The 26,531-nt window shown below is 35.3% G+C and overlaps 2 protein-coding genes across 3 annotated transcripts; one reads left to right on the forward strand and one right to left on the reverse strand.

The window, feature by feature from the left end:
- Positions 1-1,245: 1,245 nt before the first annotated feature.
- On the reverse strand, positions 1,246-10,382 carry LOC124213841 (sphingomyelin phosphodiesterase 4). The gene is made up of 14 exons (XM_069134107.1): positions 9,940-10,382; positions 9,331-9,630; positions 8,482-8,576; positions 8,143-8,379; positions 7,493-7,703; positions 7,018-7,130; positions 6,537-6,695; positions 5,813-5,984; positions 5,197-5,382; positions 4,829-5,047; positions 4,628-4,720; positions 4,240-4,416; positions 2,067-2,296; positions 1,246-1,506 (listed from the first exon to the last, which is right to left on the reverse strand). Exons 1-14 carry the CDS (start codon positions 9,964-9,966, stop codon positions 1,371-1,373), a joined length of 2,355 nt encoding a protein of 784 aa, XP_068990208.1. The 5' UTR covers positions 9,967-10,382; the 3' UTR covers positions 1,246-1,370.
- On the forward strand, positions 10,380-26,531 carry LOC124213840 (large proline-rich protein BAG6). Of its 2 annotated transcripts, XM_069134106.1 has the most exons (21): positions 10,380-10,412; positions 10,509-10,611; positions 13,282-13,399; positions 13,889-14,131; positions 14,871-15,171; positions 15,288-15,469; positions 16,404-16,602; positions 16,806-16,923; positions 17,389-17,592; positions 17,805-18,078; positions 18,653-18,775; positions 18,880-19,117; positions 19,704-19,951; positions 21,084-21,254; positions 21,434-21,500; positions 21,584-21,737; positions 22,586-22,889; positions 22,974-23,107; positions 23,232-23,444; positions 23,665-23,760; positions 25,336-26,531. In XM_069134106.1, exons 2-21 carry the CDS (start codon positions 10,549-10,551, stop codon positions 25,777-25,779), a joined length of 3,894 nt encoding a protein of 1,297 aa, XP_068990207.1. In that variant the 5' UTR covers positions 10,380-10,412; positions 10,509-10,548; the 3' UTR covers positions 25,780-26,531. The 2 variants fall into 2 exon arrangements, with proteins under 2 accessions (XP_068990207.1, XP_046471479.1); XM_046615523.2 differs by lacking the exon at positions 18,653-18,775 and having other exon boundaries at positions 10,396-10,611.

The raw sequence follows: 26,531 nt of genomic DNA on the forward strand, positions 1-26,531 counted from the left end.
GCGGCTTAGGGCGTCCGTTATTTTGGTCATTTTAAAATAAATATAAATTTCCGATGTTTTTTAATTATTTGTTTTTTCATAAACTAAAATAGACTGAACAAATCAACGTTATGCTTGAGAACAATGTTTATACTTCCGAGTGAACAAAGAAATAAAAAAATACATATATCGAATCTCAAAATTGTCTTATATTCCACAAAACCATAGTTCAGTCGGTATTACGATACGCGATACATCGTTGAATTCTTACCTTGGATGAATATGCTTAAGAAATATTGTCCTGCAGTACGGAACGCACATATCGTGTCAGGAATCGTAATAAATGATAGACTGAAGTGAACTCCTCAAGAAAAAGCCGTCAACTGTTATAAACAACACGCGCAACAATTGAAGATCGCGCTCGAGTGCGCAGCAATGCCACGCGCAGGGTGAGCAAATAGCTTGCGGCGCCGCGAACTTTGAACCGAATTTTCGTTACTGCGTGAATATTTGTTGATATATCTTCTGAACCGCTGCAACGCCCACTACGAAATTTTCAGACAAACTTTCGCATTGAAGAAGGCACGCTGCGTATAAATTGTAGCACATACGATTGGGGCACGTTACACTTACGAATAATTTGCACGCATTTTGTATTACAACCTACACTGAAGCGGGGTATGAAAAATCCGATAAAACACTCTCGAGAAGTTCACAAGAGAACCTAAAATTTTTGTGAAGGAACTTTTTTCAAATGTCATTTAGGTTTTAAGCTACATAGGCGCGAAAAATCAAAACATTGTTGAAATCAATTTATTGGATGAGTTGTGAAGAAATCATGTGTCGAAAATATCTGAAAAAATTCAAAGTTCATCCTTTCAATATTTACTTTGATTGTGTGAAAGGGCAATCAGAATGGGTCAGGGAAACCGACTTTCGAATTTGACGTAGAATACTCCCTATATAATAAAATTATGTCATATCTTCAGATGATTGTACATTTACTTAGTAATGTATCCATCCAGTGTATGACGTTACAAGAATCTAAGTATCTATCACCATTGAATCCAATAATATTGAAATCGAATAAATAAGTTAGTGAAACAGTGAGAAATTAAAGTTTTTGAGCCAAATGGTTGCTTGGATTCAGTGCAGTAACAAATTTTTTGCGCGTGCTGGAGCTACCTTTACTCCGGATGATAATTTTGCGAAATTGATCATTGCTATTATGGCCGTAGATAATACACATTGCTGTAGTACGAAATCTTCACTTTTGTAAAAGGTGAATGTATTTCACAAAATAAACTGCTTAATAAAGTACAACACCAAACAAGGTCTAGTCATAATAATTACACGTCGTTCCGAGTTATAACGAGTGTTTTTTTCGTCAATTAATGTAAAAAAGGTGATTCTTCCGGCCGTATACGATGACTCCCAAAACCAAGCCACGGCTCGACTGCTGCAATTGCCAGCACAGACATTATCCAAACACAGAATGCCAAGAAAGGAAATGCTGTTACTCCATACCTATAGGCAATAACAAATTATTCAAATCGATTTTGTCCTGAGTAAACAGGTACGAGGATTGAAGTGCTTTGAAAATGAATCGAGCTGAATAGAACTCAAAATTCGTCAGATTTGAATGATTAACCAGTGCCCGAATTTTAGCGAACTTGAATTTTCTAGCGCTAACGTGACGATACAATTTCAGGAAAAATTATTATTTCGCATCTCTGATTTTTCCCTGACATCCAGGATTTCTCTGACTAGTGGTCACCATGTTACCATATGTGCACTTGTTATAAATGAGAAAAAAAAAACACTGAAGAATCATTATTGTGTTACCTCTGAATGGAAAGGTGCAATTAAAATTGAAGTTTTACTAAACAGTTGATCTCCTTCATTTTGTGTTTTTGTCTTCCACTCTTACTAAGAGCACAAAACAGTTACGGACATTTGTTGACGTGTTTTGAAACCCAACTTAAACCATGTATAACAGAAATGGATAGTGGCGGTACTTAATTAGGCAGAAAACATCCTCTCGTCTGGTTCGAATAGTGTACTATATTACGTACAAGTGAACTCACCCAAAGATCCATGATATGAATATTCCTAGGCAAGCAAATGATAGAAAACTGTGACTAGCAATAGCTCGAAGACTCAGCCGAGGATGAATGTGTATTTCTTCACTAGATGAAAATCCAGCAATTGATTTTTTTGGCAAGCGCTTCACCACCGTTGGCGGTTGTAATAATCGCCTTGTCAAACGACCAATAATATCTCGTCTGTTGTATGCGGCGTTCAACTCCTGCTGGTACTAGAAGTACATTACAATCTTTACTTTGAATCAACAGACCACTCTTCGTGATAAGGGGAATCACAAGAGACCAAATAAATTATATCCCTAATTGATAGAAATGGTTTTTCCACACGACAAATCCTAACCCGATTAAAGCATTGTTTCGAATTGTGTGTAAATATCAGATATCCTATAACTGTTAAAAGTTTGTCCAAGATACTTTTCATTTTTTGAACTACTCAATTTTTTGCGACACTAATTTTGTCTTTTTTTAAAACTGTACTTGGAGGTGTAGAGTTGCACAAGAATATTGAACACATGATTATTAATATAAAATCTGGCACTCAATTTCAATATCATGTTACTGACACAAATTTCAACACCTGTTCTGCTAACCCTGTTGTAGACAGGGGTCAGGACACTCGTGTCTGAGTATTCAATGTTGGCCTAATTTTGGCATTTCTCACATGTAAAGGTCACAAGTAAAGGTAAGTCAGAAAAGAGGAGTTCATCCCTCTTTTGAAACAGTCAGACGAGGTCAACAAACTGCAGGGTCAAGTACTAAAGACAATGTATTTAGTAAGAACTACATTGCTAATCCTTGTAAGTTGGTATGTCATCTATGAAGTGAGGCAAAGAAATACTTGGGTCATTGTAAGCATAGTGTTGTGCGCAGCTGGTCAATACGTTATATTGCCAGTAGTATGGAAGAATATGACATCTCAGATTGTGAAAGAAAAACAACATTTCAATTTTTGAAAGAATAACGTGACATTTCGACCGAGGTCAAATTTTTCATTGATAAGGCATCGGAATTTTGGGTGCATGAATTACACTAAGCATTTTCTCCAATAGATTGAATAACTGTTTCAATCATTTTCTCATTTATTTAGCCCTCATAATGAGGTCGATTTTATGTGAAAGTTTCTGACCATTCTGTAAGCCCAATGTAAGGTTCTGTGTGAATATCATTCCAATTCCAGAATGTATATAATTTTTGTCTTCATTTGATAAATTGAAAAATTCAATGAAATTAACATATTAAAATTGAAGAATATTTGTTTGTTCGATTTTATGCGAGTTTCTGACTCCTCATTATGAACGCTAAATAAATGAGTTCTTCTCTCAATTTGAGATGTCACATTCTTCCATACTGCCATCGATATATGCATGCCCGCTTGCTCTTATTGAATGGCATGCTCATAACGAGCAAAATCTGCACCGCGGACTGGGGGTGTGATACTGTTTGCACTGTAATATTTATGACGTTTTCGCGATTCCAACTAGCAGCATAGATCTTACTGGATGTATAATTCCAAAAACGTAAAATACAGCATGATCATATAGTGACGCCAATACAATGAAAGAGCAATGCACGAGTGGAAAAAGGTCAAAGGTAGTAAATCTGGTGTAATGGCAGCATTAGATACGTATATAATCAATACGCTGATACGCCAGGTTTACTAGACGTGTTGCTGCCTGTAATGAGCTTGCTCTTTAAATTCATTGAGGTGACATTGAAAAAGCCTTGTTCGAGTATCCCTAGTGAATCATGGCTGTTAAATCTCTGGCGTACTTGATCATGAAGTTTCGTGAGAATGGAAGAAATCAGTGGAGGTTACTAAAAAGCTACGTTTTTTGAAGCTCTAAATTTTTACATAATTATGAAGTTTTGTGAAATTAATTAGGACTACCGAGGTCTTGCCAAAACTAATTCGATCATTGATCTGGAAAATCCATCCTTCTAAACGTTGAATCGTACCAGCCTATTAAATATTTTCGTTTTTGTGCTTAATACCTATGTTCAAAAGTTTGTGAGTTGCAAAAGTATATAATGAGAGCTCATCATAGGTCGCAGTCAGTAAGCCAGTGAAAAAATTTTCAATCAAATCGGAAATAGTGATGAACATGATCCGTTCGAGTAGAGGTGGATTGAACCATGTATAAGTATTACATCTTACCTTTGTGTTAATGTAGTTACACAATTGAAAGAATAATCTGACCAGAAACGCGCATTCGTGGGTTCTTACAGGTTGTAATTCAGGGTCTCCCATATACTCGATATATCGGCAATTTTGCCTCCGCTCTTGGATTTGTAAATAAACTCCAGGTCTACTGGAGTCTAAACTCAGATCCATCTAAATAAAAGCATTATTAGAGATGCAGTGAATCACGTAAATAAAATTAGACGGAACTGATTTGAAACAAAAGAATTTGTAAAACGGAGTGAAAACTCCTCAGAGCAAACTATACCAATCATTGGTGCACGTAAATAAAAAATTCTATCCAATCCCATTGTCATTTAAAAATACATGGCAATATAAATATCAAGTTTCATAAGGATTTCACCTCTGATTGATTGCAGATTGAAGTTGACAATATGCTATCACGATACTCTTGATCAGGTGCTATAGCAAGTTTAGGAATGTCTTCAGGTTTTATCTGTAATGTTCAAAACCATTAATACTGCAACTAACTAAATAGCAGGTATATACTATTTTGTGGTAGAGGTAAGTACCCTCAACGGTTTAACGTTATAGGCATCATTACTTGAAATATGTCCATAAGCTGCTGCTGAGCGTTCGCAAGAAATCCTGGTACTCGTCGCCTTTCTTCTAAACTAATATCGTCGGATGAATAGTCATCGCCATAGAAAAATTCCCACACCATTAATATGAATCTTCTACTCGTTCTCCTTTTTTCTAATGCATCTACTAAACTTGTTGCTGTTAAGTGTGCTTGTTTTATTGTACTTAAAAATTGAAGAACCTGTAACAGGCGGATAAAATATTTAATTAAATAAAACTTCACCAAATACATTCACCTGCAAACCGTTGGACCATCTATTCACTTGAAATTTCAGCTTTGATAAATTGCACAATGCAATCAAAAGTAAAAAATCACTAATTAAAATGTACCTGAGAAATTGTAGCTGGTGAAAACATAGGCACGTATTGATAAGTGGGCCCTTCTAATTCTAGGATCTGTTGACGTACTGCTGCTGACCATTGGTTTGTTGAAACTTTTCCCCTAGTCAGTCTGGCGTCATCCATAGATGCTTCTACTTCAAATAACATTCTTGCTAATTTTGGCTGGGCAAGTACCTTGATCAGAAAAAAAAGAAGAAATAAGAAAAGAAGACTTTCATTGGCATATGAACATATAAAGCTCAGTGCAGGTGGTAAAATCAGGAGAACATCCCATCTTCCGATTCCCCGATTGACCAACAATAAGAGTCACATGATTTTTATTACAGACATAAGCAGTACCAAAGTATAAAAAAAAAGCATTGTTTTCTATGACATGTAATTTTAATCTGGTGTACTTAGATTCTAATAAGAAACAATCGCAAAGAGAAGTGCATAAGTACGCAAGTCCAATAACATCCATCTGGTATTATAAACTAACAAGAAGTAAAATGGAATCGTGTAAGTATATGCCAGCTGTGGAGCATTCTTCCTGTAGGGTCTATCCTAGTTATAAAAACACACCAATTGTTTATAAAAGAAAACGTTTATAAAAATGATAAATCACCTTCGTCACTCTAAATAGCATTAGAGCATTCTTAGGGGCAACAAGATCCGTTCTCATAAAACGCGGTTGGAGCTGTTGATAGATTGCTGTGTATGCCAAGAGATTACTCGCAACAAAGGAGAGCCACCTTGTTTCATCAATAATTTTCCCTCTCTCTTCTTCTTGAACGTTTCTTCAAATAACACATGACATTACACTGAGTTTTACAAGTTTTTCACAGAATACGACTTATAGAGTAACTCAAATGAGAGTGAGAACACAAAGCCAACAATTATTATCTTGCGCAGTATGGTTTTAAATGTGGTTTGCACCAAGGTGGGAACAAGTATTTAATGCAGTAATCCTTATTCAGATAAACGAAACTGCAGTTAGCAGAATAATGAAAGATCTTTGGAAAGCATGTCATGATTGAATTTTTAACAATTTAAGAACATGTCGATATGAAAAAGATTTTAATTCAAGTATACCGTTGCCATCAAATCAAACAATAAAATTTCTCTATCAGATCTTGCAGAAGAATGTTCACACAGTTAGGTAAACAGCGTGTACGCTGACTTTTCAGTCAATTTGGTCAAACCAAAAGCTTCATAAAAATACCCAAAATATCTAAACCAATTAGAAAGAGGTACATTTAGTATTTTCACTCTCATCTGAGCCGTTTCACAGACACTAATTGTAAGCAGTATATTTTGTGGTGATATGTATTGTGATTTGTTTTACCAACCTAACACTGATGTAACTTGGCCCAGGAACATATCTCCATGGTTGAATGAAGCTCAGCCAAGCCTCGAGAATCAGTCTAAAAGAGCTGTCTAAGGGCCAGTGATGAATTGCTTTGCGTAAGAATATGTATATTTTTCCTTGTACTGATGGAAGTATGACTCTGTACATTTAATCATCACATATAGGTTACTCAATCATCAAAATTTGCTGTAACTACTGGTTAAACAATATACATGGAAAAAACGGTTTTTTAATTTGGAAAAAAATTGTGTATGGGTTTATTGATACAGCGAACCTAACAAGTGAAAAGAGTGTCAAGTTAATACTGAAAATTAAGATGGCAATCGATATGAGTAAGTCGGTCAGGAATTATGACGACTACTTGCTCTTCCAATTTCCAAACCAGTTCCGTGTGTTATTTCCTGTATCGAAATAGTAGTTTTTCTATACTCTAGTACATGCTAAATTCAGATTAACATTACCTTTTCAATTCATCCATCGCGCTTGTATCTCCAATTGCACTGTTGGCAAATTCGTGTAACGTCTTTATGAATCCACGTACCAACCGAATGTGTTCACCAGAATGAATACTGTGCTAAAATATGGACCAGAAAAAAATATGCCAAAGTATGAATTTTTTCTGACCGCAAGCAATGCAAAGTCTGGTATAGTCGGTTTTTTTCGCTACCTAGTGTTACAAATTTGGAATACACATTTTGTTGAGTTTTAAAATTGAAAAAGTCAAAAATTATCTCACTTTCCACCTATCGTTCTTGATAAAAGCGTCGATGTACAAGTTTGTCATACAAGGCTTTATTGTAAAAGGTAATATAAAAATATTATACAATACTGTTCTTTATTACTACAATTGGAAGTATATATTTATTTAGATGTTTCTGATTCAGACCGTACAGGATTGTACTTACATTGATCGTAATGATTGGAAAGATGACTTACCCTATAAGGCATCGTGCCTGGAATATGTGTGGCATGATAGTGCGACAACTCCTGTTCTTCGGTATATTCTAACCAAAAATCCAAAAATACTTGAACCACTGTTTCGCTTCTCCATACTTGTGGCAAACATTGTTGCTGCGGTACTCCTGCCATTGGACTTGTGAGTCCCGGTGATAATATAGATGTCCTTAAAAGTCTTGGAGTTTGCAACCTGTAAAATTAACTACACGTGACCAACTTGTATGGTTGAATATCACTCATGGCCGACTTCACTGGCCACTCGTGCATTCAGTCGCTACCCTTGCGTAAAACCGTATTTTATGCACTAGTTGCATAATATACTATTGTCAAATTATATTTCGTTAACATACAACTATATTTTATATCATGTATCATATATTTTATACTTATACTCACAGTTATTATCATTTAAATTTATCCAAAGCTTAAAAAATTATGGGACTTATTTATATGAAAAAAAAATTATAGTAAACGATTCCCTGACTTTCCACTAAAAACCCTGACATTTGCCTGACTATTCGAGATTTTCATAATTCCATGACATTTCCAGGTTTTTCAGAATTGCCTGACCAGTAGCCACCCTGATAGTTTTTTTTAAAAGAAAAGCCATGAAGCGCTTCACAACATACCTTTTAGAGTCGGGAGATTGCATCAATTTTCTCGGTGGAGTTTTAACATATGGTCCAATAATTGGTTGGACAGGTGAATTATCTCTGGGCAGAAAATGGTCGAGATATGTATGTGCGAGTTGTACATATATTGTCTCCCAATTCACCCATACGTTATCCTCTTGATGAAGTTGCAGCCATGGATTGGTCAAGTGATGAGCAAAATAAAAGATATAATACTCGAAGGGATATGTGATTCTTAAGGAAATAAATATAATTTTCAAAAAGAAGGACTGGACGTGAATAATAAATTACGGTGCCAAAAATTATCATCATATTTGTAAAAGGATACTCATGAACAAAGCACTGGGAAGCCGCGTAGCTTGGTCGACTCTTATTTTATCGGAATAAAATGGTGGAATTACACCATCCTCCAACATTAGCCGTATCTTTGACTGTAAAAAAGTGATGGAAACAGATTATAAAATAAACAACTTCTGACCAACACATTTTTCCACCTAAATACATCCTAATTCGTATTACATACCAGAGCAGACCATATGTCTGTACCAGTAAAAGAACACTGTCTAGTAAGGGCAAGAAACTATGTATAATTAACCGTAGAACGTATGTATCGTTTTTTCTACCTTTTAACGCATGAGCAGGGTAGTTAACAATTTGCACAATCTGAAGGATGGCTGGGGTAGTTCAGTACCCCACACATGTGTTCTAGAGTTATAACGCTTCATAAAGAAAGTTAAGGCTTATGACTAGATGACAAAATAGTTTGCTCTTTGTCCTTTCTAAATTTGCAAGTGTCGATATTTCTTGCAATTGAATTCTGAAAACAAAACATTTCAGGCTCGATCACGAATAATGATCCCTATTTGAACTAAGCCTTGATGTTTGACCATTCAAGTGTGTAGTGTGGAATGACACATCGTATGAAGAACGTAACATAATTATAGCGCTGTTAATATTCGCATGATAGAGTGACTGAATGCGAGTCGTGGCTATAACACAAAAATGATTTGGGGTCTAACAAAGTTACGTTTTACTCCGATTCTAACTTTGCGAAGGCATCAGATTTCAGCTCTAAAAAACTCTAACAACGTCATAACGTAAGCTGAACTTGTTCAGAACTCTTAAAGTGTATCTTTAGCGTGACTCGCATTGTTACTTTACTGCGCACGTTTAAAGAAGACATACCGGTAAATATGAGAGAGGAAATTTGTACTTCAAATAACAGTCTGGAAGGAGTTTATAGCACAAGGAGAATATTGGACCTTGTGGACCCAAAAATGCACACATCATTTCATATTCTGGTTGATGTCTTTTTAGATTGATTGAATGCAGTCCCCATCCTACATTGTCTGTGACACCAAATATCGAATCGACTAGCACAGGAAACACATGTTGGAGATCTGTCGTACTGGATTCATCTATCAGTGCAGCAATTTCTCTGCACCTCTGGACGAGTGGCAAATTCAAATATGTTTGCAATCGAACCTGTAAATTAAATATTCAATGTTCAGTAGAATCTGAAATAGTTATTTATTTGAATACATTATTTAAGGACATTTGAGTCAAGAATAGCAAGTTGCGGTCTAATAGAACTGCTGCACGTAAAATTGGATAGGCACGATATCAATTGATCATAAATTTTTTTGCTGTTTGGGAGAATGAAAATCCTAAATAATAAGGATTTACCAAACATTTCAATGAACACTACTGAGAGTCAATAGAAATAGGTAGAGGTTAATCAGTGTGATTTGAGAACTATTCGATGAACATTTAAATATTGGGTATGTACATTACCATTACAAAATCTGCGGGCGTAGTCATTTTTCAGTATTTAAAAAAACGCGTACCACTTTAAAATATGTTTAATTATAAAGGTTTAATGAAAGCTCTCGTCCATAATACGCGCCAGACACATTCCCCTTAAATTCCTAGCTTGCAAGGTGACGGTTTGTGTAGCTCGTTGAGAATGCTACCAGATTAGACTCTGCATCGTCTGGCTGGATTTTCACGGGCGTCAAATTGACGCTCCCGTGAAAAAGGATACCGACGCAACGACAAAATACCGAATGAAACCTGTACGCATGCCATATAATATTCTCCAAGGCCATATGGTGTGGCATCCGGAACGGCACATTCCGATAGCTACAGAAGTTAGACACTAAATTCTATGGTCAAAATGCAGCTAGACCAGTTTCCACTCTAGATAACGCCACTCTCTGTCAGTGAATCGCGAAAGTCGAGAATTTTCATTCAATAAAAAAAAATTGGTAGGTGTTTTGACAATAGAACGTCGGTCTTGCGGGATTATAACCGTCCGTTAGCAGAAAGTATCTTCATTTATGGTATCGTATCATAAATTACAGTGTCTGTAGCTGGCCAAGCCCGCTGATAAGGAATAAAACTATGATTGACCTCACAGTGAAAACACTCGATTCTCGAAATCACAACTTTTCCCTTGAGGATAATGTAAGTATTCGTGTGTTTCACGCATATTACTATTAGATGGACTCTCTCGGTTAAATGTAATTCACGCTGATCGCTTTTACCCCGAACTACCGGCTGACATTATTTATAATTAAATTTCTTTTATTGAATATTTTTGCGTAACGCTGCGCCCGTTCGATTTCCACTCACGAACAGTAGTTGGAATTTGCTACAGACAGGCATGATAATCTTTATTAGTCGCGATTCTTAACCTGACACTTCCTACACTGGTCTACATCGTATGACGCAAATGAAGTACATAAAACCACCAACACTTGCCCATTCCGATTATAATTACTCACGCTACCTTGCTCAGACTAAAATAATTTTTACAAAAGATGTATGCTGTCGTATAATTGAAAAAAATGTTAACCAAACACGAATGATTTGTCATTCAAATGCATATGGGACATTCCCATATTTCATATCGAATCGACCAGTCTCAACTTCGGCCATTTTCATTTCGATCCATTTTTTATAACTCTTTTCCGATTAGAAAACTTGAAAACAAATATTACGGTTTTGATCGGTCAATAAATTTCCAATTGGTTATGCATCTTTTGATGTACAATTTCTATTGAAAAAACCAGATGTAACACCTTGTTCGTTCTTTATCAATCTTTTATAATATACAATATACATGACAAACACTTAGATTGATTCAGATACGATCCATATCCCTAGAAATTCTAGCGACATGTTTTGCTCTTCATATAAATGAATTTAGCAAGTGAGGTGGAACCATTTCTTCAACTCCGGAGTATGATAATCGAAGTCTTGCCGACTACGTAATGTCATTTTCTTTTGATATAAAAGTTCCAAATAGAAAACTTTTATGCTATGTCCAGAAATGGAATTTTTTTTTTTTACCAGCGTTTTTAGAGAGTTTGTAAGTTTGTCCCAAACTAATTTGTAATAAATGTAATAAGTACAGATCTTTATTTTGACATCAGTGGCATCTAGGGCTTTGTTGGTGGTAAGAGACAATACTGAAGTTCCTTAGTCTACACTTCTTGTCGAACGTAAGTTGTCCGATGGTCACCGTGTAGCAAACTTGTTTGCAAAATATTTTTCCGACATTTATGATTTCACATCTTTAGTGAAATATGAGCATTACACTGACTCATTTTTGGCTAATCCTGCGTTTAGTATATCTAGTGTAAAAGCCAGTTTAATGATAATGATTGCGGATAACTCGTGTCCTGACCCAGATTGGGTTCATCTATTGTTTGTCGATAATTGCAAGTTTATGATCACTCTACCATTATTTATAAATTGTAGTTAATAACTTGGTAAAGAAATTTTTCCAGTTGTATGGAAAACCAGTTTTTTTTTTGGCCGAACGAAAGCTATCAGCTGCAGTTGTGCACCGGATCAGCATGAGTTTATGACTAATAAGTCTATTGTTATTAATCTGGCAATTCTAACTAAGGACATTATAGATGACTTTGCCAATAAAATCAGACTGCCTGCATTTATATGGACATGGTCAAGACCTTTGATAAGGTGAATCACAAATGGCTCATTAGTAAACTTTATGCCTATAGCATTGTTGATACTGTCCTGGTGTAATTTAAATCATACCTTGTGGGTCAGTGTCAAATAGTAAAGGCTAAATTTTTTAGCTACCATTACCTCCTATTATTCAACAGGATTATTATTTTGTTTTATTTGGGGTCAGAAATGCTTTGACGATTATGTATTAATTTATTTAACACCATTATGTTATTAAAGTCTATAAATGGAATAGTCGCGTTAATGCAAATAAATAACTTAAAACAGTGACATGAACTTCAGACTTTTGGTATTAAAGCAAATTTCCAAATGAAATAATTTCTTGTACCATACAATTTCACAATAAGATAAATACATTTAACGATGTTATTTTACCAAGGCATAAAATGCTGATTTCACAGGTAATAAATAAAAATTTGCATAATGTATTGGGAATGTGATTGTATTTTTACAATTCCATTATCACATACAATATTGATTTATAATATTCACAGTATACTTGCTCTAGAAAGAAAGAAATTATTGATGACAAAAATACTTGCTCTAGATTCTCAGATACATTAGACTAGATCTAGATGTAAAATAGTTTTAATTCCAGATGTAGCTTAAGACTTGATTATTTCGAGGTAGAATTCGAGATTGCAAAACAATTGTGCGGTAGTCTTACAGTAGTCTTAAAGTAAAGACAATAAGAATAATTAAAGCTGACATATTGCTAAAAATTCCAATTCTCGGACTTCGCTTCATAAAGTTTGATTAATGATGAACAAGTTGCTATATTTTATTTATCTGATAGGAATTATATATGATAAGATTCAATGATTTTAGCATTTATCTACTAATCAAAATAGTGAATTGTTGAAAATTTGTAGATTGATAACTCGTGGACAAGAAACTTTAGAAACATTTCTTACAAAGTTAGAAAAAAAATATAGGTCAAACAAAGAATGGTCAGGGCCTGAATGAAGCAAATCCATTTATCACGAAATGCCCCATATACATTCCGATCATATAATTTGTTGTTTTAACAGAATCGTGAAACCTAAAATTAGACTGAGCAATCTCACTAAAAATATCATCCAACAAACAATATACACTAGTGACTAAATAAGTTGATTAAAATTTTCATTCTCACAGGTCACAGTACGACAATTCAAAGAACAGATAGCTGAATCTGTAGCAGTGCCAGCAGATTCGCAGCGGTTGATTTACTGCGGTCGAGTGTTGCAGGATGAAAAGAAGCTTGTTGATTATGGTTAGAGAGTGACAACCTGCTATCTGCAACTAATTCGTAGCAATTTGCTATCTAGTTGAAAATCTGCGTAAGATATTGGAGGATTTTATTGAATGTGTATTGAAAATTGATAGAACACGATAATTAAATCTTCTTTTTGACGAGACTGGAGTTTATGTAAACCTTAAGGTATCCACAAATTGAGTGAAAATCACTATTTTGCAGCTTTAGCCAGATTTTAGAAGAGTTACGTTGGCAATCTTTGTATATACTTTGCTATATTAGGGTTTATTTTCATTACAAACAATTCTGAAGTTGCAAAATAGTATTTTTTCTGGAAAACTCACTCATGCATCAACATTACAAACTTCAACCTTGTTCTTCTATCATATTTTATCTTGTTCTATTGTGTTTTTCATCCAATTCTATAATATTCTGCAACATCTTATCAAGTTTTCAACCAAGGATTTGTTCCCTGTTAATAAAGTTGAAAACTATTTCTTGAAACAGATGTCCATGGAAAAGTTATTCACTTGGTGCAACGAGCACCACCGCAATCAAGTCATCGAGGTAACAGTACTGGAGTAGGCCAAGATCAGGGGCAAAGTCATGGACAGGGACAAGGACAAGTCGGTAATTCCCACAGACAACCATTCTTTCGTCATGCTCGTGGACAAGTACACTTTCCTGGAATTGACGGGAATGCGATGTACTTGGGAGCTATGTCATTTCCAGGTGACGCCGAAGGTCAAGGTAGAATCTAATTTGTTTTGAAAGTTTGTGTATAGCACTAGAAACCGAGTTTTTTTCGTGTGTAAACTCTCCGAGAATTTAAATTCAGCTAATTTAACCCCACTTTGACTTAATTGTTATTGGGCCTTGGATTTTAGCGTATGTCTTAAACACCTACACATGTAAACGGTTTTCGTGATTATTCGTAATAATCATACTGTTTAAAACAATTCTTGTTGCCGTTTTCTTCACATTGGTATACATGCTGACTAATTTTGTGATCGGTCAGAGGAGTTGGGGTCTTTTGGAATAATTTAGTTGCATTCATTTTCGAGATCTGTTTAAAAGAACCATTTACGGTGAAGGACAAAAGTATTCGCACAGAGGATAAATTTAAATAACATAAGTAACATAACATAGTTTTTTTTAATTAACTACTTTATGCAAACGTATGCTGTTTTATTTTATGCCTGAACACTAACGTAAACAAACATATAGAAGTAGCCTTATTATCTAATGCTGTGTAGACAAGTCACCCTTATGGCAAGGAAAAAAGTATTCATAGACTATATGTACGAATATTTTTGTACCTCACTGTATTTATGTGATACAAAACACTCGTGAGTTGCATGTATGGATCCTATGATATTTAGAAATTAGTTTGAAAAAAGTTCTTTTGATTAGTTTGCTATTTGGTAAATCATGTATAATGGTTTCCAATGATGCCACTATTAATACTGTCGTGTGTACTTTCTTTCAGCCAATCCTAGGGGTCAGCCATGCACCAGAGAGACTGTTTTATTCTCAGTTGCCCAGAAAATGTTGGGGCAAGCTGGTTCTACAATGCGCCAACTCGATCAGCTATCCTCCCAATCTAATACGAATCAAAATTCTGCATCGACATCTTCTCAAGAACCCCAACAAGAACAAAGACTAGAACAAGAACAGAGCCAGGAAGAAAGACAGGACCAACACCAAGAACCGGAACTGGAACTGGAACAGGAACAGGAACCAGAACAGGAACTTGAACCGGATAATGAATTTGAACATGACCATGATGAGTGAGTGTTGTTTATTTGATAATGCTTACGTTTATTATAATGTATTGGGTGTCTTTTATGAAGCTTGGCACAGTGACAGTCAAACATTGTTTTATTATTGTTGATATCTTTTATAGGGGCAGTTTTGAGATTGAAGGAGGAACTACTGGTGGAGGTGGTCTTGCTCAGGCAGCATCTGCTGCCATAAATGCTGCTCTCTCTGCTGCAGGACTTTCCACAGCAGCACTTAGCAGTCTGACTCTTCTTGGAGGCCAAAGTGACGGTTCCAATCCTACAGTCATACATGCTCACATACAAAGTAATATACATATTGGAATGACACAACTTAATAATAGTCCCGTAATAGTCTGAAATTTTGAATTTCATGAGGTATTCCATGTCAAATGACCAATGCTTTCCCTTCAACATTTTGATTTCGTTTATAATTTTTCACACGGTTGTCCTAACTCTAAAAAACACTCCTGAATTATTTCAGATTTTTTTCTCCAATCATTTTATTTTTTTTTTTATGAATTTCCAAAATTTAAGGCAGAAAGATATTATTTATTTTCTCGGAAAAATTCTCCAAAATTCTTCAATCAGAGACGAACATTTTAGGCCATATCCAAAAGTGGAAACTATTCTTTTTATATTTATTTCACTAATTTGAAGATTTATTTTCTTTCGTATATTTGTAAAATTCGGTATTTTGATTCGTAATTATTCATTTTTATGCACCAAGTGGATGTGAAATTATGCATATCGTACGCCCAAAATCGAACTGTAACAACTCAAAAAATCTCGTTTCTTTAAAACTACCATAAAAACTCGTGCAGTACCGATTATACTTTTATTTGAATACAAATTCATGAGCATACTCTTTTCCAGATGTTACGGTTTTATTGTAGACGTGCGAATATATATTGATGTGTTCATAGTTACATATATATCGCAATAGATGTATTATTTTCTCGACGTACATTATTATACATATATATCCACATAAATATATGTATAAATTCACATCCGCTTGATGCAAAAAAAAAATTGATCATTTTCAATAAAAGTAACGAATTCAGAAAAATTATTATTCTAAACTAGTTCCTTTTAACCTCTTGTACAATTTCAATACGATTTTCATGCAAAGTGTGTGGAATATGAACCCAATCTTTTATTGCAACTGCATAAATGTTTGAATATCATGAAAAACTGTTGCTTAATTTTTTCCATCTACTGTCCATTACAAAATACAGGGAATAACGCAGAACTTGGGGAATCAACAACAGCATCTAATTCAAACGACATTAGTCAATCTGAACATTCACAGTCAGTGGAACCGCAACAACCAACATCGTCCCAACCTCAGGGTCAAGAAGATGTACAGCAGCAGCAGCAACAGAGTACTCCAGCAGATTCTCCTAATGTTCATAGTGAACGTCGCCAACATTCAGAGTGAGTATATTACATAATTTAACTAACCATTTTGGAGGGTAATCGAGTATGTTTAGTTTTATCTATGAAAGAATGTTTCAAAAACATGTTTTTGTCGAAAATTAAAAGATGATGTTTTACAAAGGTATTCTTTTAAGTCAATGTTCCTAAGTTGAGTTCAATACCAATATAAAATACTCCAGTGATATTTATTTTTTACACAGAATCGCTGGCAGTCCAAGGAATCAATTGATACGATTAATATCAGCAATATCACATTCACATGATCGTCTCCGACCATACTTGCAGCGCTACCAGAGTATATTGGCCAGTAATTTCTCAGTGAGTATACTCATATATTTCCTATGGCTAACATTTTAGTACTAAAACACAATATGACGAACCCCATTACGTTATGATATTTGAATAGATGTGAATTCCGAAAAGTGTTTTCCATATTTCTTGGAAAAAACAGAAAATAGTACAGGTCTCCAACATTGACTGTCGATGCTAATTCTGAAATACTGAAACACCAAAACTTGAATTAGATACTTTTTCGCTAAAACTTAGCCTGCAAAAATCATTTATACATGTATTCAAAAGAAACGGATATGACTTGCTTATAATGGAGCCTTCCTTGCTGTTCTGCACTGAGATAAGTGGATATATTGAATTTGCAGTTTGTGCATACACCTCGGTTTTTAACTTTTTACAGTCAAAATTTAAGTTTCTTCTGGTTACCATTGGTTTCATTGACATTTTGCCGAAACTAGAAATCCTTACTAAAAATCTTTATCTAATTTTTAGGAGAGAACAGCCGAAGAGAATCGTGAAGTCCAGCGTATTGCTGATGGTGTTAGTGAAAGCTTGCACTATTTAGCTCACGCAGCTCATGCGTTAAGCGATGTTATTGTAGATGTGAGTCAGCCACCTCCTGCAAATATACGTTATAGACCACTACTTGTTCAGCACTCCGCCTTACTGCAAGCAGGAATACCGATACAAGTTGAGGTACTTATGAGATAGAAATTAAATTATTCAAACTTATTTATAGTTCTGTAAAGTACTACAGAATGTAATTGAAATTCCGAAATTATTAACGCTGTGTTCAAAGATACTGAATTTATCGCTCAATTGCTCCACAACATATCGACTTGCCACTGAATACATATAGTGAAATATTTGTCATTCATTACTTGTCTAATCAGTTTTTGTTATCACAGGCACATATAAGCTTACATGGGCGTAATCAAAACATGAATAACAATAATGAAAACGGAACTACCCCCACACCATCTGCTGATGGAGCTCCCGCAAGTGTTGATTCAGGGGAAAATGGAGCATCGACCAATGAAACTGAAGGCAATCAAAATACACTACAACAATCAGAGACTACTAACAGGCAAGAACAGCAGCAGCAGCAATCACAACCACCACAACAACAACAACAACAACAGCAGCAGCAGCAGCAGCAACAGCAACAACAACAAACTTTTGGTAAATATTAACCATTATAATAATAAACCCTGTCATACTTCAAAGAGATTCCACACTTTAGCTGAAGATGATTCCAATACCTATTATATTTACTGTGATTTTTATTACCATCCGTTAGTAAACAATTCTTTCTTGATAGCCCATTAGTTGAGTTGATTTTTTCAACTAAAAAATGTTTATTCTTTTTTTGACGAAATCTTCTGGCGCGCTTTGATCAAATTTCGTTTTCAAACCGAGTAAGTTATAACAGTCAACGTGTTTTACAGACAATGAATATTTTTGGAGTAGCACTCATTGAAATATACTGAAACTAGAACATTTGCAGGCACCGGTTTGCTGTAGAGAAAAATGTGCCCTCACGATGAAATAATCTGAACCAATATAAATAGGCAACAGAATTTTTTTACCCCATGAATATTTTATGTTTGTAGTCTTTTAGAATCTGTTAAAAGCGTTCAATACCCTCTTCTAATTTACCAAGGTTTGGAAGAAAAGTTTGGTTATTTTCATAATGCCTTACAAGTTCCATATTTTGAAGCAATGTTTACTTATCAATCAACCATTGTTCAAACAGGAACTATGTTTAACGTCCCCCATAATGTTGAAGTATTGATGGAAATGGGTCCGGAAGTTGGTGGTAGCGAACAAGCTCAACAAAGTCTTAGGAATAGAAATAATAACAATAATGGGAATCCAGGTAAGCGGGGTTTTCACTAATTACCCATCAATTACCAACGCTGAGTTTTATTAACTTCACACATTAAGTTATTAATAAAAAGCATTCCAATTACGTTGTTACAGGTGGAATTAATGCAGGTATATTTCCATGGGGAGTTTCACCACCTCCTGAATTTATGCGCAGTCTAATGCAAGCAGTCGTAGGTCAAATGGCGAGAGGTGTTGCAACAGCTACAACCGTAAATGCAGCTACTCCACCAACAGGGGAATCAGCCTCAAATGCTGACGGAACGTCAACCACTGTTCCACCTGCTACAGTCGAAGGTTCTAATTCAAACCCTGCACAAAGCACGCAAGCAAGGTATGTCACCAATATTATGCTGAGTATACTTTGTGGCCGATTATTAATGCTCATACTGGTAATTTAAAAAATTTCAATCCGTATTAAATGTTTAATCAATGTCTTACCAATCTAGAGATGTAATGTCCCCAAGGTTTCTCGTGTGATGTTAAAAAGTGGAAAGTATAACAAGTCGTTCTGTGTAAAACGTATTGGTATTTTTGATTCCAATAGAAATTGATATTTCACTATACTTCATCTGCCTTTGGAATAGCTTCATGGTGGCCTCATTAAGTATGGGTGGATTCAGAGGGTGTCTTAGCAGAGCCCAAATATTGTTAAAACTTGTTCGTTATTCAGTGTGAGCAAAGAATGAATATTTACTAATTTAATTCATGTAAATTCTGCAGATTTAACATATTCAAATTCGAATTTACTCTGCTTTCAAGGACTTCATGATGGTTATTCATAGACAGTTGAAATCTAACAATACTGGCAATGTTGTGAAATGGAATGGGTTTCAACATTTCACGCAATCTTTACTCAGGCTAATGCTGTGTCCGTATATTTGTAGCCCAAGATTTGAATGTTGAATATAATGTTATAGGGGGAACACTGGTACCCATCCAACAACATCAACGCAAACCCGAAGCACTCCACGTCCCCATGTTTTCCACTCCAATACCCACCAATTTGGATTGGGCATGCGGCAAGGACGTAGCTTTGATCCATTGCTACCTTGCAATTCGCATCACGTGCGACGGAATCTTCCAACTGCTGCTCGTCCCAATGCTACTGCTGGTCAAAGGCAGCAAGCCAATCAGACTTTGGCTGCTACAAGTCAAAGTCAAAATGGTAATTATCAAATCAGCAGGGTGCCTACTACTCCTTGAATATCCTTAAATCTTGGAATACAAAAATTGTCCCTAGAGTCCTGATAAGATCCTGGAATAATTTGATTGAGCTTGGAAACTTTGACACACTGAAAACTTTGGCAGTGTTGATTGAAAAATGCGATATTTCATTCGTAATATACGGTCTTCTTATGCAAAGTATAATTTCCCACGCCTCCAGAGCATGCACGTAATATCTACAGATTTGTAAGTTTTATTGGAATTGAAACTTGTGTAGCAATTATCTTTAGTTAGCTGGTTAGCTTCCAGCAACTCTTTCAATTGTCAAGATTCTTTGAGTTTTTGCAACTAAAGGATGAGTGAAGAAGGTGAAGGAGAAATCTATTTTTAAACATTTTCTTGGCAATCTCATAGAATGCTTTTTCCGAATGCTGCTGACATTAAAAGATACGTCAATCGTTTATTTTAGAACACTAACAACTTTGAAATACTCAATCAGACATATTTATTTACTTAAATTGAACTTAGATAAACTCAATAATACAAACATGCTTCAACATATTATTTCACTTACTACATCTTTTTAAAATTTAGAGTATCTACTGCCTGCAAAAGCCTGGAAAACTTAGGATTCTCAAAGAATTTTCTTATAAGTGAACAAATTTTCTATGATACTCTTTAAATGACCAACTTTGCGCTCTAAAAAATCATGATATTGAAAATTTCAGTGCGAGCATATATACCAAACATAAATGCTAAAAGTTTTAACAAAAGATAATTAGAAGAGTATGATTAGTATTATTTCAGTAGGCTGTGACTGAGGAATTATACTTTCGATACACCTGGAAAATTAGGAAAATCATCTGGAAAAATCTGGAATCAGTCCGAAATTTTGGTCCTAGGTTTTAGCATATACTCTGTCTAATAAACATTAACAACTAAAAAATGCTGGAAACATAATTCTTCAATTGAAATCCATGACCTGGGATACAATTAGTGGGATACTGATATGAACACGACATAGTAAATTTTGTGTCAACTACATAACAACCTCATAGGGGTTACTATTTGTAATTCTTCGCATTCTACATCTTTTTTGTAACTTTGATCTAAATAATAATTTCATGTTTCAGCGCCTTGGTCCGCATCTGTGAATACCACTACACCTACACTAGAAACTAGCAGTACTGATACTAGAAATGCGACACCTGCACCACAATCACAAGCTAACAACATGCTGCTTGGTAATCTTTTGACTCGACTTTTCAGTGGAGCAGGTGGTCAATCTGGACAAATTCAAACAGGTAGGAATAGCTACACTGTGCAGTCAAAGTGTTTAAAAATTTGATGACATTCAAAACATTTCAGATATATTCAGAATTGGGAGATTGAATACTATTAATGATATCTGAACATTACATCCGGACTATTCTTGCTGCTTTAAGTTTGATTTCAATTATCCTTGAATTGATATACATTACAGGACCAGGGGGATGGATGCAACTGTTTACTGAAGAAATTCCAAATGTCCAGGGTTTGCTGGCCAACAGGTAAGAAATACTTTTATCATACTCGTAAGTGCAATGTTCAACTGATGAGAGTAAAGTTTGAACGCTCACTCTTGTATTAACAGCTCCAATCAAGCCGGAAGTGGGATGACGTTGATGGATTTACTAGAGAATACTCCTGGCCTTGGTGTATCCACAAATATTGGGATTATCGGACCGTTGAGAACGGACCGAGCACCTCAGGGAGAAGATCTACTCTTTGAACTTGTTGTAACACTGGTACAGTTTTTTTCATCATAGCTATAATGACCACATGACTTGCTATTCTGTGAATTAAATACCATTTTTGGTGAGCGTTGGTTTTTATACCCAGCAGTATCATATACACTATAGCTCGTGATCGGCAAAAAATACTTCATATTTCCCAAGCGGGTAAAAACGAGTGTCATGAAAAATAATACCGTTTCGAATCAGAGTAATATTTTTTTTTAACATCAATTTTTGCTGGACAAAAATTCTCCCAAAGTATGGGATTTTCAGCTCATATTTAAGATGTGCCTCATATCACGTGACTTTCTTCAATTTAAATAACATGTAAAAAAAACATACCCATTCTAGTTTATTCGCGGGATTTTCCGAAATAATCTTGAGTATAGTCTTATATGGATATAATCGTGTGAATAGTTAAATTGTTTTAAAAAATACTTAATAGCTTCGTTTACTTCACAGTAATAAAATAGTAACAAGCATGTTAATATTTATATTCAAATAAAGTTCATCCTAAAAGTACTACACGATTATTTTCGAAAATTCCGAGAGAAAACTAGGATGAGTATATACTTTTTTTACGTGTTATTTAAATGGAAAAAAATTATATCGTACGAAGCACCTCTTAGACTTGAACTAAAGATTCTATCTTTTAAGAGAATTTTTAATTTGGAAAAAGTAACGTTTACACGTTGTTCCAGGTAGGAAAAAAAAAAAAATATTAATATTGCTCTAATCCGATACACTTTAACATAAAACACATGATAAGAATTACATAGGATTCCTATCTATTGTCACCAAGTCTATTGTAGACATTCAATCAATTTGAATTAATGTGATAAATGACTCACTAATTAAAGGTTCAGAACATAACACTAGAAGGATGGGAAGCTCTGCGAACAGGTCACTGGGAGCCTTTGGCCGGTGTTAGGCGTCCTGTACGCGAATTTTTCCAAAACTTCTTTGGATCAACTTCCTTATCAGGATCTGAGGAACGAGTTGTTGATCGTCTGATTATCGAGCTGCAGCCAACTCTAAACCAATTACTTATAGAGGATACAAATGCGAGAGATGGGCCCGAAATGAGAGTAGACATCCCAGCAACGATTGAAAGTCTGCTAAGACGACATTTCTTGAATATACTGCGTCTGTTATTTGAAAACGGTAATGAAGAAGATTGAAATTTGATTATTAAACTTGAGCGAACCTCAGTATCGTAATGTATTCAAATTGGTGTTAAAATTTCAGATGTTGACGATACCCGGTTTGCGCAAGGACTTATGGCGAGTATAAAGACTTTGCAAACAGAAGCGTGTTCTGTTCTTCAATATTCTTTCCGCGGAAGACAGCTTCGTATAGAAACGGTTACCCAACGTGTTATTGTTAGTATATTATGGTTTATCCCACATTCCATAGAGCCTTCTCCATGTCCGGAAATGTCGAGCATCATTTTATTTCACAAATTCAATATTAATCCTATAGCATTCATTCTCTTCCCATTTGTAGACAAGACTGACTGAGGGCGTTGAACCTTCTATACGTCAGTGGATTGTTAATAGCTGCGTTTTACATGTTTGTTCATACTTGGCTCGTATGACCCAACTACCTGACAATGAAGTGGTGCCTCTGCTCGTGCTTAGGAACACACCTGGACCTATTCCTACACCCGCACCAGTAGTTCAGCAACGCACAGTTCCGCCAACTCAGCCAGAGCCAGAGGTGAATAAAAAGTGAAATTAACTAGTCATGAATACTATAATTCGATTTCAGAGTGGTTATGAACCTGAGATACTATGTAAATTTGGTGACAGAGCTATTTCTAAAGTGAAAACTTGTGACGTAGGTGCGACCTAATTGTCGAATTCTATATAAAAACCGTTTATGTTGTGATACATTTGAAATTCGAAATTCAAGATCTAATCAAATACCATTATCTTAGCCAATGGAAACTGACCCGGTAGAGGAGAGAGTTGAAGCAGAATCTCTGGGTGCAGAAGGGGATGAAACATTCCCTGGTCATGAAGCAGTACCTCCTGTAAGTAAAGTATTTGATGGAGTAAAATGAAAAAAGTATGAAATGAGCCGATCTAATAATTCTGTAAATTTTCTTTTATCTGTGTATGATCCTGCCCCAAAATTTCAATTTCTGTGCAATATTGCTACCTTATAGTGTGTACTAAGATATACAAACCCCACAAGTTTCACACCTTCAGCAGATACGGTTTAGAAGAAATGTAGATAAATTTTTTAAGTTTGAACTTACTGATTTTCATATTTGAACTTTTCATTGGGGGGGGGGGGTACAGCTTGGACAGTTTAAAATTATACCTATTTTTAGAATTTTGTTTTTCAAGAAAACAAAAACACTTAAAGCAATTTGAGTTCGAGGGTTTTATTATTTATAGTTTTAAAAACATTTCAGAATTTTTCATTGAAATTAATAACAAAATGGTGACATGGTGCATATGGCTGGTCCAAGCTGCACCCCCCCCCCCCCCTGCCCCTACGTATTCTCGTAGCGGCGAAAAAAATATGATTCAAAGTGTTATCGATATGGACAAATTTGATCTTGCCAACCAAAGAATCCGTTTTGGGGCATATCCTGAAAAAGCGTTTGAAAAAAACATTTTCCCCAATGTTTCCCAACTTTTATCTCGTGTTTGATATTTTCATTCTAAATCTTACAATAATTTTGCATTGATAACTCCAATTTTTCAAGAATGCTGGAAATGGAATAAAGTGAGAGCTATGATTGTTGACCCAAGATACGATCAATTATTGTAAAAAACTGCAAGCTTTCAGGTAAAAATGACACATTCGAAAAATAAAAGTAAGGAACATAGGAAAAATGCGTTTTTTTAAAAGTTTCTTCAGGAAATGGGCTATAACTGATTCTATGGTCGATAAGATCAGACTTCACCATCAAAAATACCTTGATCGTATTTTTTTCCCTGTGATATCACTACCAATAGAAATTCAAGTGAGAAAGTCAATCTCTTAATGTTAAATAAAAGAGCTATGTCCGATCGAAGTCGAAGTCTCGAAATCTCACGAAATCGCGATGCATTCTTGACATTATTCACGTGCCGATTGGACGGGTAGGTTAATTGATATTCCATTCTGGACTTGGCTGTTACTACGTGACAGTTTATGCAAGGGAGGAAAGAAATTAATATCATCAACAATTTTCTACAAGGGAACGTAGAAATTAATAACATTGACAATCAAAATAAGTACATTAAAATTGGTAGAAGAAAAATGCCATTTATACCCGATAATAATGACATTGAGAAGAACTGTTTGAATAATGACATTGAGAGTTAATCTACGTGGATTGCAGTCTATCATACGTGGTTCTTTTCACCAAGGCGATACGAGATTTTCAGAACTTGGTAGAGGGATGCAATGCACAGCTGTGACACTAATGATGTTAAAAAGTGGATGTGTTTCTCCGAAACCATAAGAACTATAGGTTTGAAACTTTCGGGGTTTTTGTATCTTAGTACACACTACAAGATATCAACATTTTTTAAAGTATAAATATTTGCCCTGGGCCGTTTCCAAATGCTTAATTTGCGGATTTTTACATAAGCTATCAAATTATTCGTAGGATTGGGTTCCGATCATTGCACGTGACGGAATAAGACAGCGTCGTCAATTGCAAGTTCAAATGCAAAGCCAGGGGATGGCAGGAAGCGGTGTAGGTGGGTTTAGTGATGCTTATCTAGGCGGGATGCCCAGTAAACGGCGCAAGCTAATTGAGCAACAGAAACCAAGGATACTTTTAAGTCCTACTCCAAATCACTCTGTTGTATCGATATCAATGGAGCGTCTGGTAAGGGACAGCGTAGTACGAGCAGGAATTGAGGAAGTTGATGGTGCAGCAGCTGCTGTGGCGACGGATGCTGGTGTTCGACGAGCGTTTGGACAGGCAATAAGAGGCTGTTTGCATCAACATCCTCAAAGACAAACAGCGCCAGATTTTCCGGACCCTCTGCGATTCCCAAATGCGACGAAATATTTTGCGAAACACGATGAAACTACAGAAAAATAAACTTACGCACATTAAGATTTATAAGTTAACATATTATAAGTGTAACCACTATAATTATTATTACTATCATTACCACCAGCACATTGTTACTCTTATCATTGAATTGCTACTAATATTGCCCACCATCATAAATGATGATTATTGTGTTATTTGTAGTACAATCTAAATCATATTACTTTTGTTACAATATGTAATAATTATTAATATCATTGCATACAATAATAATTAATATTGAATTGTGATTATCTTTGGCATTAATGTACACTTTTGAGCCAATCCTGAAAGGTGTGTTTATCATGCAGGTAGTATCTTACACACTGCATTTACTTCCGTTGTGTCAACAGAGTTCAAGCCATTTCAACAGTATGGGCATACTATAGAACAAGAATAAACTAACACTAACAATAGTAGCTTAGACCGCTGTAAGCATCGTTCCCAGTAGATACTTCTACACCACGCGATCATCGGAACGCAATCTAAAGTCTTGAATAGTTGTAAATGTTTAAATTCCCTAAAAAAATTGTACATTTGTACCACATTTGGCGTTAAAACCGGATCGGAATTTACTGGGAACTGACCACTTTGGTCATGACATATGGTGGCCAAAAAAGAAACCAGTTTCAGTGTGCATCTGGATAAATTATAAAGATGTGACATTCATTAAATGAAATAAAACGGTGAATTAAATTTTTTTTTAACAAATCAGCAGTGATTGTAAATAAACTGATAAATTTTTTGTTTCAAACAGTCAA

This window comes from Neodiprion pinetum, chromosome 3 (assembly GCF_021155775.2).
Source record: "Neodiprion pinetum isolate iyNeoPine1 chromosome 3, iyNeoPine1.2, whole genome shotgun sequence".
NCBI classification, from domain to species: domain Eukaryota; kingdom Metazoa; phylum Arthropoda; class Insecta; order Hymenoptera; family Diprionidae; genus Neodiprion; species Neodiprion pinetum.

Coding starts and splice junctions, on each gene's coding strand:
- LOC124213841 (XM_069134107.1), bottom strand. CDS start 9,966: ATGACTACGCCCGCAGATTTTGTAATG. Junction 8,380..8,481: donor ACGCGGCTTCCCAGTGCTTT/GTTCATGAGTAT, acceptor TATTTCCTTAAG/AATCACATATCCCTTCGAGT. Junction 5,985..6,536: donor CCAAGTTACATCAGTGTTAG/GTTGGTAAAACA, acceptor TGTTATTTGAAG/AAACGTTCAAGAAGAAGAGA.
- LOC124213840 (XM_069134106.1), top strand. CDS start 10,549: ATGATTGACCTCACAGTGAAAACACTCGATTCTCGAAATCACAACTTT. Junction 17,593..17,804: donor GAATACCGATACAAGTTGAG/GTACTTATGAGA, acceptor TTGTTATCACAG/GCACATATAAGCTTACATGG. Junction 18,776..18,879: donor TAACAATAATGGGAATCCAG/GTAAGCGGGGTT, acceptor ACGTTGTTACAG/GTGGAATTAATGCAGGTATA.